The 17,791-nt window shown below is 50.6% G+C and overlaps 1 protein-coding gene across 1 annotated transcript in view; it reads right to left on the minus strand.

The window, feature by feature from the left end:
- Positions 1 to 17,791, minus strand: part of PLXNA4 (plexin A4) — a 577,512-nt gene that overhangs the window by 85,483 nt on the left and 474,238 nt on the right. Inside the window, exons 12-16 of the mRNA XM_084633028.1 lie at positions 15,580 to 15,731; positions 14,624 to 14,741; positions 9,128 to 9,264; positions 6,571 to 6,738; positions 490 to 583 (exon numbers count right to left, since the gene is read on the minus strand). Of these exons, the coding sequence (XP_084489154.1) occupies positions 490 to 583; positions 6,571 to 6,738; positions 9,128 to 9,264; positions 14,624 to 14,741; positions 15,580 to 15,731 (669 nt within the window). The remainder of the gene's footprint in view (positions 1 to 489; positions 584 to 6,570; positions 6,739 to 9,127; positions 9,265 to 14,623; positions 14,742 to 15,579; positions 15,732 to 17,791) is intronic.

The raw sequence follows: 17,791 nt of genomic DNA on the forward strand, positions 1-17,791 counted from the left end.
GGTGGGTCTCCTGGCTGCGGAGGGCTGGCTATGCTGCTCCTGAATTGGCCAGAGGGGGAATAGGGTGTTGCTAGAGTGACAACAGGGTGTTCCCAGTCCCTGCTGCCCCAGTGTGCTTAACTTATCTTCCACCCCCTGGCATGGCAGCGAGGTGACCCACATCATTAATATCGGAATGCAGTGTGGGGCCTTGTGTGCAGTAGGAATCGGTGACAATTCCTAGATGATGAGTGTCCATATAACAGAAACTATCCCTGCCACTAACTGTTGCAGCAGAGCCTGAGAACCACCTCGATCTTGGAGAATCAATGCTCCACTCCCCGCTGCAGGTTGGATTTGAGGCCCACTGGGGGCGGGCAGGCTTGCTTGGGCTGCTGACGCTCTGCCTGTTAAACAGGAGACTCCAATCTCCAGAGCTGTCCCGTAGCCCCTTTCACCAGCCTGGCCACGTTCCTTAACACCGCTCCCCTTCCCAGCGGCAATACTCACATTGATGTGTTCCTTCCCACCATGCTTGGCCCGGATCTGAGGGTTCTGGATAAGGTCCAGGTGAGTTCCCCACACAGCTATGGGGGTGTTTCCACTACAGAACAGAAAGAAGGAACAACAAGAATTACCTGTTATCGAGGCCCAGAACTGAATGTTACCATGATGGGTGATCTGCGAATCCCCTGAACAGACAGGCAGAGAGGGGCTTCCACACCCCTGGTCTGGGAGGTGAAGCCCCGTCTATCAGGTCCAAACATTCACCCAAGCATTTCCGCTGCCACGTCACATTGCAAACCCCCGTCTGATTTGCTGTGAGTCCCATGTACTCCCCTATGAGCTGAGCTCCTGTAGCTTGGGTTCTTTCTCACTACGGGTATTAGCTGCATCTCTCCAGGGTGCATCTTGTTCTGTTGTTTCTGTGACAGGGGACTCAAACTGCTTTGAACACAGAGGACCCCGCCCTCTGGTGCTCTCCTTCTCAGACCTGTCGCCTGCTTTACATTCACTTACTAAATATTTAGTGCAAAGTGCATGAATGAGTTTATTGCACCCTCGTGGGCACAGTGATCTCTGGAGATCGATGGGAGAATCGAAGGGGATCTCTATATAGCAGCTGGGAGGTGTCATTCCCAGTGCGGAGAGACATACCTGCACAAGCGGAGACGTTGCTGCGACACGGGCAGTGGCTCGGGCTAGTCGCCCCACTATAAACCCACCTGAACCCCTCGGAATGTAACCAGACCAGCCACCACCGGCCACCGTGGCCACACTGCTGTTTTGAGGTGCTAGCTTGAGCAGAGCTATCGTGTGTACTTCTACCCGTCTCCTGGCGGCTGTGCAGATATGCCCTAAGAGAGAGGCTCCAGCCGCAGCATTCAGTTTGAATCTATGGTTTTGGTCCATCCCATTAGAGAAAGGAGGCAATCTGCAAAATGTGTAAGGTGGTGTTCACCCTACACCAGCCCTGAAAGCTGAGGAAAGGGCCTATTAGTGTGTTTAGGCTGGAGAAGCAACCCCCGATTGGAAGAAGAAGCTCAGCTGATCAGAGCACTAACAGGCCCCAGCCTCAGGCATGCACGGAAGCACATTTCTCCCTGGTCCCACCACCTTCTACCAAGGCTTAACTTCTGTGGCTGATATCAACCAGGTCCACCTTCCGCCTCTCTGACTGGCTTGGTCCTTCTTTCCACCCCTTCCCCTCTGTATTGCTGACAACTTCATTCAGCCCTCCCCATCTTCCCCTTCTTGTCCCCAGGCTTTAGGGCAACAGGATTTTCCCCAGCCAGAATCCCTGAACATCCCACTTGGCAGTACCTCAGAGCACATTCACCCTGGGCCATGGGAGGGGGAACAGGTTCTCTGGTTTTAGAAGTGAATGGGGATGCCAGTAGCTCTGTACAGATCTCTCCAGCACTCCCTAGCCTGGCCCGCTGCGGTGAGAGCTCTCTGCCTGACATTAGATAGCCATCTCAATCTCTCTCTTCCTTTATTGCGTGTGCTGAGAAATGGAAGCGACGGCACAATGGGATATTGAGGACGCGACACTGAATTAGCTGGAGAGATGATGCCTGTCTCTACAACTCCAACTCCTTACTCTCCCCATTCCACCTCTCGCTCTGGGCTTGGCTCGGCCCTATCGCCTGTGGCAGACAGGGGTGCTGCTGACAGCTTGTGCGTCAGATAATGCTGGGGCCTGGGATTTTTCTCAAGTGGACCCCTGACTGCTCAGGAGCCTTGATAATGTGTTCTTTACTCTTCAGAGCCAACTGATGCTAAATGTAACTCAAATCAACCCCAGACAGTCTGTTTTAATGTCGCTTTGTAAAATTCTACTTCCCCAGCATGAGTAATTTTTTTTTGGACATGTAAGTCAAATAGGATCTGTTTGTTTTTATCATTGCCATGAAAAATGGCAAGTGAGCGGAATTTGTGCCTGGCCTGGTACGTTTTCATGATGACTTTGCAAGGCTGGTGTAATGACACTCATTCAGCCTTCAGAGTTCTTAACCCAGAAGTCAGGGACAAGTTGAAGAAAGACCCATAAGTTGCTGTGATGAAGCATAGTGTACGATAAATCTCTCTCATTTGGCACCCTGCCCTCTAGCAGTGGCCAATACCTGTTGCTTAGAAGGTGACTTTTCCCCTGCCAAGAATGTAAAACTATACTAGAGGCAAGAAGGAAAATTCTTCCCTGACCTTGGCAGTTGATCAACTTACGGCCTCAAGTATGGAGGTCAATTAAACCATTCTTGATTTACTTCAAAGAGCTGCACATGTCACCACTGGCCATACAATGATCCAGCCCTTTCTGACAGCCCTGTTTTGCTGCTTGCCTCAACAACTGCCAGTAGCGGAGAGTTCCACAGGTTAGCTCCACACTAGGAAAAGAGATGCTGAGATACAGTGCTAATGTAGGATGTTCTGTCCTGTCCCCCTTCACTGTTCTCCAAGGCTTTGACCTCAAGAAGAGGCTCAGAAGAGGAACTGAAGGCAGGACTGAGGTGCGCTGGATGCGTTGTATTAGATTGCCACACTTGCTGGCAATGTGCCTGACTCAAGGTCAAACTGAGAAGTGGATAGTGAGGCCAAGTGGTTGGAGCAGCGGTCAGGCCTAGCAGCGGTCAGGCCTAGCAGTCAAGTTGGGGACCAGAGCCAGGGGTCGAGCAGGAATCAAGAACAGGGCTGGAACAAGACCGGGGCAGGAGCAGGCTGGAGCAGGAGCAGTGTGTAAGAACCTCCAAGTGGCAGGGGATACTCCTGGCAAGGTAGTGACGTTGAGCAGACTGGAATGGCTGCTCGCAGTGGGAACCCATATCCCTGGCCTTGGGAACTACTGGTTAGACCTGAGCCTGTGGATTGGCTGAGCCCTGGCAGATAGATGTGCAAGCTCTGGCTGAGGGATAACTCATCAGATCAGCGGCGCTAACCTGGGGGGGGCTCAACGAGCACTCCTCAGGTTCAGAGGTGACTCATTACACTCAAGCCATTGCTGTTCATCTCCACCGAATGAATATTGGTGATTCCCTCCTACCTAGCCACTTAAAACAGCAAGGGGCGGAGGGACTAACTGGACAGCAAGAGATGCATACTGCCATCTGTCCGTGCTACCCAGCTGGCAGCTGAAAAGGCAATCAGTCCACAGGTTTTCATGTCTTTCAATAGCAATGGAGCACTGGACGGTTCAGGGAAACAGGCACTGGGACAAGGCGTCTCTCCGCTCTGCTATTCCAGTGCAGAGCCTCCACACAGCTCAGCCAACGCACCTCAAGCTTCATCTGCAACAGCTTCTGCTAGTCCAGAGGTCACCTACCCATGACCGCCAATCAGCTTGGACTGTACAGTGGTTCTGTGAGGAGAACCAATGTCCTAGAGGCACCAGGATCAGCCCCACCAAACTCACTCTAGCTCAGCTCTGCATCACCACTTCCAATCCAGCTCTGGCTGGGCGCAACCAACAATGGGATCCGTGCTTGGGGGTGCATATGAATGGAAGAAGGGGACTCAATCCAGGCCCTGGTGGTCCGGGTGCGCCACCATCACAAAACCCCAGAGGTGATACCCTGGTTGGCACCCGCAGCAGTAACTGCCAGATGCTGTTCCTGGCTCTCCATTAAGCGCAGAGAGTCCCATTTCACTTCACAACTCAGCTCATACTAACTAGCCCTCTTGTTGGCAGTTTCAGCAGAAAGAAAAGGAGGACTTGTGGCACCTTAGAGACTAACCAATTTATTTGAGCATGAGCTTTCGTGAGCTACAGCTCACTTCATCAGATGCCCAGGAGCAAACAGGCCCTGGAGAGCAAACTCCCCTTTCACTTGTGGCCAGGGCATCGGCAGGGTGGAGGAAGCTGCCTGCGCTGTCACTTTCCTGTGAATAACGGAGGGATTCAGTGACCAGCACTGTCAATCCAGCGCCTTTCACCAGCACTAAACTCGCTTTCACTGAGGAAGGGAGTCAAGCGCTTTCTCATTTCAGCAATAACCTGAACTCTGTGACTAACAACCCCCCAGAATGGAAAATCCAGACACTAAAGCCGCAAGCCCAATGTGGAAAGATTCAATCTGGTGAAATTGGTAAATTCCCCCACCGTAATTGAAGTCATTAATTGATTTGTGAAAACATCTTCTGGATGGGAGCTGAACCGGGGTATTTACGAGATGTGACCTAATCCCCGGATACTCCAATCACTCCAGGTTGACAGGGGAGCTGAGAGCTGTGATGGATGGATGAGAGGAGACTCATATTTCTTATATGGTATCATTTAAAGCAAATACTAGAGCATTTAATGACCAATTTCTCTCTTCACTGGGCCAGTCTCGCAGGCTTGTGACAGTATTTATCTAAGGCTTTGCTTCCTTCCATACTCAGGGCCAAATTCTCCTCTCAGCTACTCTTCTCAGTGCAACCTCGCTGGAGCAAATGGGGTTGCATCAGTGGAACTAAGGGAAAAATCTGGGCTTGGCATAGGTCAGGGCCATTAGAATGTGGACCTTGTTGGACAGGGGCCATGTTTTACTTTGTCTCTGTGCCTCACAATGGGGTTCTGGGGCTGCTGGGTGCTACGGAAAAACAAATATTAAAACAGTGACAACAGGGCATGGAGCAACTCGGAACTGAGTGACCAGTGTGGTGTGTACCTCTCTGTCCTGGAGGAAATTAGTGAGGGTTCCAATGGGTGTGAGGTTTGGTTAGGATGAGGGATCAGTAATAGGGAGGCATCTCCATGCTATCTGAACCTTCTGGATCTGCAGACATGGGGTGGAGATCTAACAAGAGATCCCGCCAGGCCATAAATAGCCTTCCCATGGAACTCCAGCACTTTCAATTTAGAAAGCAACTGGAGCAAGTGCAGGAAAGCAGTGGAAATTAAAGGGCTTGTCTCTGATGGGGTAACATGCACTAGGAGGGTGTGATTTCTAAAGTGCACCAATCTGCATTAATTGGCCTGTGTAGACACTGTTGGTGTGCACTGAAGATTCCCTAGTGTGATTTAACGGAGCCCAGTTTCAAACAACGCAATGTTAAGCACGCGAGGGAACCTTTAGTGCTCACTGGCAGGGTCTGAATGGACCAATTAATGTGCAACACATTTGTGCACTTGAGAAATCACACCCCTGTAGAGCACATTACCCTACGGTGTAGAAAAGCCCCAAAAGGAAATAATGTGACCCAGACTTGCTCAAACCTCATTCAGAAAGGAGCAGTTCAAGTTCTGGAGGGTTTTTATTTTGTCTGAATGGGTTCAGCCAAACCCAGCCAGGATCATGAAATTCTCCACTGAGATCCTCTGGGAGATACATCAGCATGGGTCTAGCCAGCCACAGGGGAAAGTGGAAGAGTCTGCAACAGAAGAGAATCCAGTCCTTTCCCCCTACCACTTATGGGGAAAATCCTGGAGCTGGGAGACAATCCTGGAGTTGGGAGGCAAATTCCTGGATTTGGGGGTGGCGGGGGGGTTGGCATAGAAGTGGAGGGTGAAACTCTCCAGTCCTCAGTACTTGGGCAAAAATCTCTAACCTCAGACACGAGACCCCCTTGTAATCAAAACAATTGCCTTGGTACTCCCAAGACATGCATTCGGCAAAGGCTCATGTGTGGATTTTGCTTCATTAAGCAGGGAAGTTGTCCCCTGCTAGAGGAGTTGCAGAAGGCTTGTTAGACGCGAGCATTGCACAAAGGCCCCTTGCGGCTCCTGGAAGGAACGCAGCTATCATCTTAAGTCACCAGCGAACTCTGCCTAGTCAATGGAAGATCCTCCATGTGCATGTGCACACACAGACACAACACACAATGTGCTTTGAGAGCCACCCCACTGAAGAGCACTATATACAGTGTAAGGCATCGTCACCCGCGCTTAGTCCTGTGAGCACCCTCTGCTCCCATTAGGCTCTTTGGCCCTGATTCGGCAAAGCACATGCTTAGGCCCCACTGAAGTCAAGGTCACGTCACCTAAGTCCCACTGGAAAGTGCACGGCTGAACTGGGGTCTTAATCAGCAGGAGAAACCCACATGCCTGGATCCAGCTGTGCAACAGAGAACAACGGGAGTCAGGGACAGAGGAAATGGTGGCTGTCTTCGTACCTGATGATGCTCCACTCTGGCTCAATCCTCAGGATGGTGGGGTCCTCCATGTACTCAAACTGCAACTCCTGATGTATTTTGGCTTTGTCCACCCTCACGGACACCTTCACCTTATCAAAGCCGTCGTCCGAGGCTGTGGTGTTACAGACAATGTGCTTTGTGGACCTCCTGTGAGCGGAATGAAGCAAAAATCAACCAGGCATAAACAGTGTGAGCAGGACAATGTCACCATTAAAGGGCTCTGCCACCAACCCTGCTGTCCAGTCCCCATTCCGTGCTTTGTAACCAACCCATCCCTAACCTGGGGAACTCCCTGCTGTGGACTTTGTGGGAACAGAATAACACATGTACCTGACCGAAAATTAGCATCTACATTCATACTAGCTAGGATCACACTGCAAGGGCTCTCAGTGCTCAAGCCTCAGGGCATAAACAGAACCCTAGCTGGGGTCCAAGAGACCTTTCCGTCCAGGGACAGCCCTGCATGATTAAGAGCCTGATGAGTGTTTGATTTCTTCCTTCAAAGCATCAGCAGTGACCACTGTCATAAGAAAGGCCACGGGTTGGTTCTGCATCAGCTTTCTCATCTGTAATATGGGATGATACCACCCACTTCACAGGGGGACCGTTGGGCTCAGCTAACTAATGTTCACAGTGCATTTTGGGATCTGGGGACAGAAGGTGAAAATGCACAGAGAGGTATTTTATTGTAATTAGAGAGGAGCCGGAACCAAAACCCTAGTTTGTGGCAAGGTTCAAACCCCGATTCAGGTCTGAATTTTGCAGCTGGCCTCTCCCTCTGTAATGGGTGGAGCAAAGATCCGAGGTCCTACTGCTTTTGATTTTCAGGAATTAGTGATCTGTGTCTCAGTCTCATCTCTAATTACAACCATAGGAGGATCAAACTGAGCTCATTGTTACCTGCATGCTTCACCTCTGCTCCCTTTCTATCCTCCAGCCTCCCCTCAGCCGTCCTCAGACAGTGTCTGTCTACAGGCTCCACTGCTCCTTGAACACTAACTGTTCACTCTTCTTCAAGCAGCGCTGATGCACATGTGAACTCCTAAATCACGGGCTGTTACCACGTGACCATAAATTACAGACGTCAGGTCACCAGACGCCCATGAATGACTCATAGGATTTGACTCATAGTGACAGCCCAGGAGACTGAAGCCTTGTAACCCCAGAAGAGATGCAGCATGGGCCATGGTAGCTGTGCAATTTCCCCCTCCATCACCTTGCCAATGTGCCTCAACCCTGCAATGGGAAGGTCTCCTTTGAGATGGGAGAGGCCTTCAGTCTCAAGCCCCGCTTAGTGTTTGGCCTCTCTGGGAACCACTGGTTGCTAATTGCTACATTAGTGTTGATCACGGTGATGGTAGGTTTTGTGTTGTAGATGCCACTAAGACCTGAACTTGGACTCCTTTTCAGGTGGATTAATGAACATCCAGTAGAGGACACTGACTCTCGGTCACCACCTTCCTGGAGTGGAATCGAACTGCTGATCTAGAGCTGAAAAGTTCTGTGCCCTGGTCTCCAGCTGAGCCATCCATTTCACCGTCTTGCAAGATTATTTTTAGAGATGAGAGAGTTGTTTTAATACTTAGAATCAACTGTTTTTTTCCCCCTGTTAAGGCAGGGATGTGGGATGGAATCTTTTGCACTGTACTCCCGCACTGACTGGCAAAGCACGGGTTCCGCGGAGAACGGTCATGAAATATAACCAGGGACCATGGAAAATGTACATCAAATACTAATCAAAACAGTGAAATGAATCCTGTCTTCCCACCCAGGGACATGCACAGTAAGGATCCTCTAATGGACTGCAGAACAGAACTGACATACAACAAGAAATGTGCTTGTGTGTATATAAGAGAGAAACTATAATGGGCCAGCCTACTGTGATGTATATCTGTTTCACACCATTACTAACACGGTCCTCAGGGTGCTAAGGGAAGGGCTAGCCAGTCTTTGGTTTCGTGCTCCCTCCCTTTTGAGCTACGCTTTTCACGGATATTTTTACTTTTCATGTAAACGGTGCCTGAACGATTTGGGTACTTTGAGATGCCAGGGGGAGGGAGTGACAGTACTGCCCTGTCCAGCAGACACAGTCTCTCCACTTCCCCTAACAGCTCTGCCAATGCAGCTCAGACCTGACCAGCAACACTCCCTGCTATTCCAGTCAGAAGACTCCAAATGTCTCAGCCGTGTACCTCAACCCTCTGCAATACCCGCTGCTAGTCCAGTTGTCACCTATTCATGAGCTATGACCCCACCCCAATCATCTCAGCTTGTATGGTGATTAGGTGACGAGAACTAATATCCTATAGGGACCGGGATGAGACCCAATGAGCTCCCTTTCATTTCGGGAAGGTGCCGGAGCACTGTAACCACATTCTACATGCTCAGCCCAGCACCAAGGACGGTGGACAGACAGAGGGGGCTATTTCATAGCCTGGTGCCAGAACATTCCCATCAGAAAACTGCGCCAGCCACATCTCTCCGGTCACGGCTCCCTGCCCCTGGCACGTACTGCAGGGAAGGATTACGTGCGCACCTGTAAAAGAGACAGGGCTGCCGCCCAAATGTCACCACAACGTTGCTGCCAGCATTCAGGTTGGTGCCTGTAATGGTCACCTGTGTGCCCCCCGACACTGGACCCCTCTTTGGCTTCAGGTCAGAGAGAGTCAGAGTCTGTGGAGAGAAAGGGTCACATTGAGAATGTATTGGGGGTATGTTTGCCGGTCGGTACCAGTAGGAATGGGGTGTCTTTAGTATTTGCCTTATTCTATTGGGCTGGTAAGCAACAGAGGCTATGAGCCTTGGCGATCATGATCCTATTGGTTTATCTTGTCTTGTCTCTTATCTTTTTCTCCCTGAAACTGGGTCAAATGTTCCAGCTACTCATAAAGGTTCAATGATTTCAAAAGGGAGTTGCAGGCATGGAGTGACCACAGCAAAGGACCCCAGATCTCCCTTGCCCTTCAGAGAAAGCTCAGAAGTAACTTTGCTATGATACAGCCATGCCTCAGGAAGCCAAGCCATTCAGATCCTGCACTGACTGGATGGATCTGAAGTGGCACTGCACATGTGTTATACCGACCGCTTGAAGAATTCCGACAGAGTTTAACAGAGACAAAAACAATAGAGAAATTACTCTACAACCCTGTTTATGTTAATAGCAAATCAGCTCCTTTCTATAGGTTTTCAAAGCCAATGTATAGACTGTGACAGAGGATAACAACCCTGCTATGGAATTCTACTCTCTAGTCAATTACATAGGACTTTCCCATAAGGGAAAAAGGAAAGGGGGGGGGGGGTGGCCTTGGGCACAGGGGCTCTGAAGATCTGGGTTCAACACTTGGCTCTGTCATAGACTTGCTGTGTGATCCCTGAGTAAGTCACTGGATCTTTCTGTGCCTCAGTTACTCATGCGTTAAATGAGGGTAATAATACTACCTGTCTTATCTATTTAGATTGTAAGATCTCCGGGGCAGGAACTATCTGGGACTGGGTATATCTACAATGCCTGGCATAACAAAGCATTGATCTGTATGTGCTACCCTAACACAACTAATAAAGGAAGGTGGTACTTCCAAATCATCATTTCATTTAGTTCATGCTCACTTTCTTTTTCTTTTTTGTTTTTGAGCTGCTCTTCAAAATACACCCAGATGCTGGACAAATGTATCTGAGAAGATTCCTTAACATCCAAGAGAAAATGAACCCCCTCCCCACCCCTCCAATCAAGATACAATAATCATACTCCAAAGGCACAGATTACACTGATACCAAAACACAGAGAAGAAGCATCCATTTTCAGGGAGAAATTTGAAGTTACAGTTTATTCTTTCATTAGCATTTTAATAGAAAAACTTTTCACTCACTCCCAAGTGAAAAGCTACTATCTGCATTTCAATGAAGATTTTTTTTTCTTTTTAAGAATGATAGCACAAAAGCTTGAAGCTCTCCCCAGTTCCTCTGAATAAGCAGGTACAATACATTACCATATTCCTGAGCTTCGGAGACCATTGATAAAATTGTATAAAACCACCCAACACACGTACTGGTTCCCGCTTTCAGCTCTCCCCCCACCCCCATCACTGGCTAATCATTTTGAAACCACACTGAAACACAACGGAAACTTTTCTGCTCCGCTTTCACTCCAAATTAAGTTAGCACTTAGAAAAGGGGCCGAACTGACAGCAGCCCGGGAGTCTGAAGTCTATCTACACAGCAGGGTAAGCTCCCTGCTTTCCTGCTCTCATGGGATCATCCTTTGGTGAGATGGAGGTGCAATCACCATGTCCCACTGATTGATTCCTTAGCCTCTCACCCAAGACTGCCGGCCAGGGTGCAAATTAGTGCTCACTATGAGGGTGCTAGCTTTGATGCAATTTCCTGTCTAGTAGGATTTGGACTGAGAATCACCAACTCATTCCACAAAAGCCACTGAACAGCCATTGGATGTTGGCTACTTTTAATCACTAACAATCCCAGTGAAATTTGCCTCAGTGTCCTAAAGGTGACAGGCTCCATATCCCTGTCCCAATCTCCTGAGGCATCTTTCTCCTCCTCTGCTGAGTTTTATATGACACCTATCCAAATGACTTCACTAGCCTGCGTTCAATGGTCCTCAGCAAAACGGAATCCCAACCAAGATGCCCTGCTACAGTGGGTCACTGAGTTTTTGGAGGTATTATCAGAAGATTTATGACTCAGGGTATTTGCACGAAAAATCAGACTCCAGACTCTTTACCTTTTCCTTATTGGCAAAACGCAACAGAAAACGCAAGGAGGATTAGTGGAGCTGTAACAGGCTGATGTGGATGGAGATGGTGATAGAAAGGAGGTGTCCAATCTGTTTTCCACAAACAGTGTGTATCATTCCATTGGTGCTTTCGTCCTCTCTTCCCTTTATTACCTTCTTTTGATCCCCTGCTTCCCCACCCTGCCATTGGCGCAATCTGCACCTACTGATGCTGCCAGCCAGTGTGTCCTACCCCAGAGCCTCCCTTCTCTTCCAGCTACCTCCATGCCTGACCTGGGGCCATCTTTCTCCCAACCCCTCCTGCTCCCGTGGCAGCTTCCCCCCCTGGATCACTCAGCATCGCTCTGCCCTTGCAGCTGCAAGTATGTCAAATCCCTCTGAAGCCTTGCAAGGCATGTCATGATGTGTATGTAATATACCCATCTCCCTGGGACTGGGGCTAAGCAGAGCCAGGACTACGACTTGCTGATGAGGGAGCGATGAACACGGAAGAAGGAATCAGATGGGTGGGCTAGAGAGCAGCGGTTTTCCCTATCTAACACAATGGTATGGAGGTATTCAGCAAAGAAAGCCCTGCTGACATTAGACTCAGGCACGGATGGAGGAACAGGCAGCCAAGAAGGCAACAGCCAACGGAAGAAGCTGTTGCAAATGGACACAGATGATCAAAACGGAACAGTAACTGCAGGAGTAGGAAAGGTAACAAGCTAAAGGGTAATGTCTTGGAAAGAGCCCTTCTGCCTGCCTGACGGGAACTCTCTGTCTAGGCACTTCTCTGTCCCCATCACCGTAGGTAGCTTTTGAATAGCACTGGGAGAGCTAGAGGTTAGCAAAACATCCCTAGCAGAATGTGAAAACGGTGGCTGTTTACATTTCCCTACCAATGCCCGTTCCAGTGAAAAATGATGCACAGGTGCATTCAAGCCTGGACCAGCCCCTCTGAGGTGAAGCCAGCCCTCTTTGGGAATGAAGACAGCCTCTCACTGAAAACACATCGAGATTGGCTGGCTTCATGTGTGCATATGCACAGACATAGAAAGGGCCGAGTAAGCCCAGCACACCCTAGCCAGGGGCCTTAGCAGGTTTCTTACCCAAGCAGTGCATGATGGAAGCAAGGGCAGACAGAGTGAGGGGGAGTTGACTGCACACAGACAGACAAAGGCACAGCGGGATTGATTTCCTTCTCATGTCAGTTTTATACCAGTGTCACTCCACTGACTTCAGTGGCATTACTCCTAATTTACACTGATGTAACCAAGAGCAGAGTCAGGCCCAGAGCCTCCTTGTTTGCCTCGCACACCTTATCGCAGGCTGACGCCCTGGGCAGGAAGTACAACAAATCCACTTGCTTGCTGCTACCCACCTTAAAACAGCAGCATAGCCTTGCCCTGTCCAGGTGGACACTCGAATACAAAGTTCACTCCAGATAAAACCCAAAGAATTTTGTTGTGGTGACAGCAGGAATCCTGCACATCCCCTTCTTCTGAGGCTCTTCATTGCAGAAATTAGGGATGGCAAAAGACCCCTGTCATGCTTGAACATATGGGCCCAGGACAATGGATAGAGGCACTCTCAGAGCTGAGATTATTAGAACTCAGGAGCTCCTGGCTCCCAGCCCTAGACTCTGACCACTTCTCTCTTGGCCAAAGAGAGTCAGACCAGTTCTTCCTGCATCGCCCCTGAGGTTCAACAGAGCCAGGTGTGCGTCTCCCCTTGGCTCAGGAGAGTCAGACCAGCTCTTCCCCCATCACCTCTCAGGCCCAGCAGAGCTAGACCATCTCCCTACACCAGGGGTGGGCAAACTTTTTGGCCTGAGGGCCACATTGGGGTTGCAAAACTGTATGGAGGGCTGGGTAGGGAAGGCTGTGCCTCCCCAAACATCCTGCCCCCCCATCCGCCACCTCCCACTTCCCACCCCCTGACTGCCCCCCTCAGAACTCCCGACCCATCCAACCCCCCCGCTACTTGTTCCCTGACTGCCCCCACCCAGGACACCCCCACCCCATCCAACCTCCGCTGCTCCCTGTCCCTGACTGCTCCAACCCCTATCCACACCCCCGCCCCCTGAGAGGTCCCCCGGGACTCCCACTTCTTTCCACCCCCCACTATTCCCTGTCCGCTCACTGCCCCCCAGAACCTCCGCCCCATCCAACCACCCCCTGACAGGCCCCCTGGGACTCCCACACCTATCCAACCGCCCCCTGCTCCCTGCCCCCTCACTGCCCTCTGGGACTTCCCGGCCTCCTTACCATGCTGCTCAGAGCAGCATGTCTGGTAGTCGCGCCACTCGGCCGGAACCAGACACGCTACCGAGCTGCCCTGCAGGAGTGCGCAGCCCCGCAGCCCAGAGTACTGCCCATGCGGCAGTGTGGCTGCGGGGAAGGGGCTGGGGGCTAGCCTCCCCGGCGGGGAGCTCACGGGCCGAGCAGGATGGTCCCATGGGCCGGATATGGCCTGCAGGACGTAGTTTGCTCACCTCTGCCCTACATGCTGCCCCTCAGGCCCAGGAGAGCTGGGCCAGCTCTTCCCCTCTCCCAACACCCCTCAGGCTCAGGGCTAATCACTAGTTCTCCTCAGGATTTCGTGGTAGGTGGGAGGAAGGCCTCACTGCATCAAAATAGTCTGAATACCAAGGTTCTTGTGTTTTAAGCCAGGCCCATCTATCTATTCTCTCCCCATCATCTCCAAGTGCTTGCTATGGTGCCTGGAACAGGAACAAGAGGGCAGCCATGATGAGATGAAGAATATTTGGGTTGGGATAGCAAAGCTTCTGAGGATGGCAGTTGCCTGGATCACACACTGAGTTCCCTGCAGGCAACAATCCTAGCCCATTCCTTATTGGTTCCCCAGTGTAGTCTCCATGGCTTCAGGGATGGGGTTTCCTCAGTTTTCTTTGGGAGACTGTTCTATAGTCCAATGTATCCCACCATTAGGATTTCTGGTTCATCAGCCTAAACTATGCTCCAGATCACAGCACTGCTTCCCCTCACGCATCCAGAAAGCACCAGGCACCATTTGCTACAGCTGTTGTGCCCTATAGGAAACAAGCCACCAGCATGTAGATTTCTAGCTGGAAGGAATGGTCATGCAGGCTGCATATAGGCCCTGCTGCGGAGGTGGAGGGGAAGGGGGAAGAAGGAGCACAGAAGAAGGTGAGAGAAAATGACAGACCGACTCCATTTCCATTCAAGATCAATGGAAAGACTTTAACTGATCTAAATGGCAGTTGGATGGGACCTTAGTTCCTTCTGATCCCAGGGAATGCTCTGTTATGGGGCTTACCATAAAGTAGTAGAGCTGGGAGGACCTGGCCATGAACTCAGGCTTACACTCGGCCACGCAGATCTCCACGAATCCGGCATGCTGGCTGGGTTTGGCCTCTCCCATCTCACACACTATCCTGCATGGAAAGCATAAAGGAGAGGGCAAGGGGTTCGGGTCAGTTCACGCTGGCACAACAGACCTGTCTCTGCCAAGCCCGCAGCCCTGGGGACAGACCCTGTTCGCTCCCTGCTGCTTGCCAGCGCTGGACCCAAAGGAACCCCTGGGGAAAGCTGTTCGCTAATCAGGTGTGTCTCTGGACCCTTTGGCCAGATCCTCAGCAGGTGTAAGTCAGCAAAGCTCCACCGAAAGCCATAAAACTAGGATAATTTACACCTGCTGAGGATCTGGCCAGCTAGACTCTCCCCTCTCCTCTTACCAATCCATTTGCTAGCACTCACCTTTGGGATGGGCTGTGGGTTCCAATCCCACACCAGCTCTTGGTGGCCACTGCAGTGCAAACTCAGTTCTCAGCGCTTCTGTCCTGAAGATGGGACCTTAAGCCCAGCTCTCTTCTACCCATCGCTGATGTCTGTCAACCCAGGTGGGGCACAGATCCCAGGAGTAGGGGACAATCCACGTGCCCTTACTCAACAAAACCGGGGGGGGGGGGAGGCATGGGAGCTCCTGGTAGGTTCCTGAACAGTGAAGACCCTAACAGACTCACTGCCACACCATAGTCTAACGCAGTGCTTTGGGAATGACTTTGTGATAGCTGGAGTAGGAGACGAGCTACGCATTACCCAACCTCCTCTTCCCGGTCTGTTTGTGCGGGGTTTAGCTGCACAAAGAACATATTCAATTACTGGCTTTTGCCTGGCTTCCTGGGGGCTCTGACTCCTCCCGCGGAGCTAAGGGGGGCAGAAGAGGCTATTACTGATTACATTGTTTCACAATCCAGTACATGTGCGACTTACTGCTCTGCCGGGATGTATCCTTCCACCAGCGGTTTGCACTCCACTCCAGCCACTTTGACATGAGATGCAATGTCCCGGAACTCCAGTCCCAGATTCTCCCCCCGGATTGTCACTTTGGTTCCTCCTTCCCGAGGGCCCGTCACCGGGATGATCTGAAGAAAAAAAGGCAAGAGGAAACAGATAAACACACCAGCATATCAAAGGCCACCAAGGCAGGAGGTATATCAGCCTCTCGTAGACTATCGTCGGCTCATGTCACCCTGAATGGCTCCCTCACAAATACATCCACGTTGTTGCATCTAGCTTCTGGTTCCCAAACACATGGTTTCCAAAATTCCACCCCATGTGATACATCCTGTTGCCTCTCCTATGTGAGTAACACTGCACCATGCCAGCTCTGCATGTGGCCTATGAAGGGATACCTGGGAACAAGCCTATCTACTTGTGGGGGGATGGGACTTTTGCACTGAGGTTAAGCTCCAGATTTTGTAAATGTCCATCAGCCGTAAAACTTCTTCAGTGGAACTTTCAGCACGGGAAGCCTCCATGCCTTCCCTCCCTTGCCCTCCAGGGCTGGAGGCAATCTAACCTTAGGGTTTATTTTGGACATTAAAGGCCAAACCCAGGTTCCAGTGAAGCCAAAGGGGCCAGGAACCAACCACAAACGACCTGAATTCTGCCCTGTCTGCTAGTTATGGGGCCTAAATGGTTTGCCATATGAGATGATGAAGGAAAGGTGCTTCTCATGATGGTTCCAAAGGCCTTTGCTGCCCATTTAGATGATGCCCTGGGTGCCATCTGACAGCACTGGCATGGATCACCCCACAGTGTAATCATGGGGAGTGGGAATTCCCTGTTAGATGTTCTCACCTGTTTGCTGTTAGCACTGCCAGCTGGGAAGCCAGGCTGGCAGCTAGATTCTTGCATTGCAGTTTTCCAGGCAAAGATAGCCTAGATGCTGGCAGGAGCATCAGAGTGATGGTCCCCATGATATCCTAGATGCTGGCAGAGCACCAGAATGACAGACCCCATAGGAGAGGATCAAGGTCAGCAAAGGGGTATGGTATTGGGGTTTGCAACCCATCTCCTACAGCTATAGGACTGCTCCGCTGACTCTCCGGTATCTGTCCCACCAAACCAGTTTCTACCAGCATGCAAAGAACAGGGACTGTATATAAGAGGGGAGATGGTGAGTTATATTCCCTAGGCCACGTACACATAGATAGCTGGCAACGGTAGGTGTGTAGCTGAGTTATAGCCCCAAAGGGTGCCAATCAGTAACAACTCATGGCCCAGATGCTACAGCTGCTAGCTAAACACATACAGGCAGCATAGGGAATAGAACGGACACTCTTCTGCTGCAAAAGCACACATCTCTACTCCGTGCAGCCCTTAGGGTTTAGAGCTTAAGTGGGTGAGACTGGCAAACCCCGAAGCAGATCTGACTGAACTCTATCCAGCAGGGGGCAGCTGTTCTTGATCACTTTAAGCTTCAGAAAGCTCGATTTTGCAGAAGCCCGGAGACGGCACAGTGAGCGCTGGTGTAAGGGGTAAACCTGCTGCAGCCTGCTCTTTGCAATGAAACTAAGAGTTTTTCCAGTGGTGATGAAGGGCCCCTCCGTATCATCCCCACCCAATGTGACAGCTCCACATCACCAAAGTGAGAATGATCATTGGTTTTGTCCATTGGTGTTTCTTTGAGAGCTTTACACTGGAGCCACTTTGAGCTAATCCCCTAAATCCAAAAAAACCCTGCTCCACAGCTGACCGCAATTTCTACACCAGACCAAGCAAAAAAGCCCACATTCCAATGCCCCTGAAGTTGGAATCTGCGATTCAAATCCCGGCTCTGTGCCTCACTCCCACCTCTGACACCTAGTGAGGTGCTTAATTCCTGTGGGACAGTGCCTTGAACACAATGTTCTTGGAAACGGCTGAGGAGATTTCCTCAGCCTTGCCAAAGATTTCACCTTTGGGTGGAGATGTGTGGTGCTAGGAGCTACGGAAAAGCAATTAGAGAGAGAGAGAGAGATGGGAATTTTTCAGAAAGTGAGGAGTATATTTAAAGAGTAGAGCCAGCAGAAAACAGAATTTTCTGTCCAGCAGGAAACTCCAACATTCTGAAATTTGTTTTTGTCCTGTATTGCGACAAAAGTCAAAATCTTGGAATGCTTCCCAAAAAGGAAACCTTCCGGAACTGTTGTTCTTCGCG

Source organism: Lepidochelys olivacea (assembly GCF_965140295.1).
Source record: "Lepidochelys olivacea isolate rLepOli2 genome assembly, chromosome: 1".
NCBI classification, from domain to species: domain Eukaryota; kingdom Metazoa; phylum Chordata; order Testudines; family Cheloniidae; genus Lepidochelys; species Lepidochelys olivacea.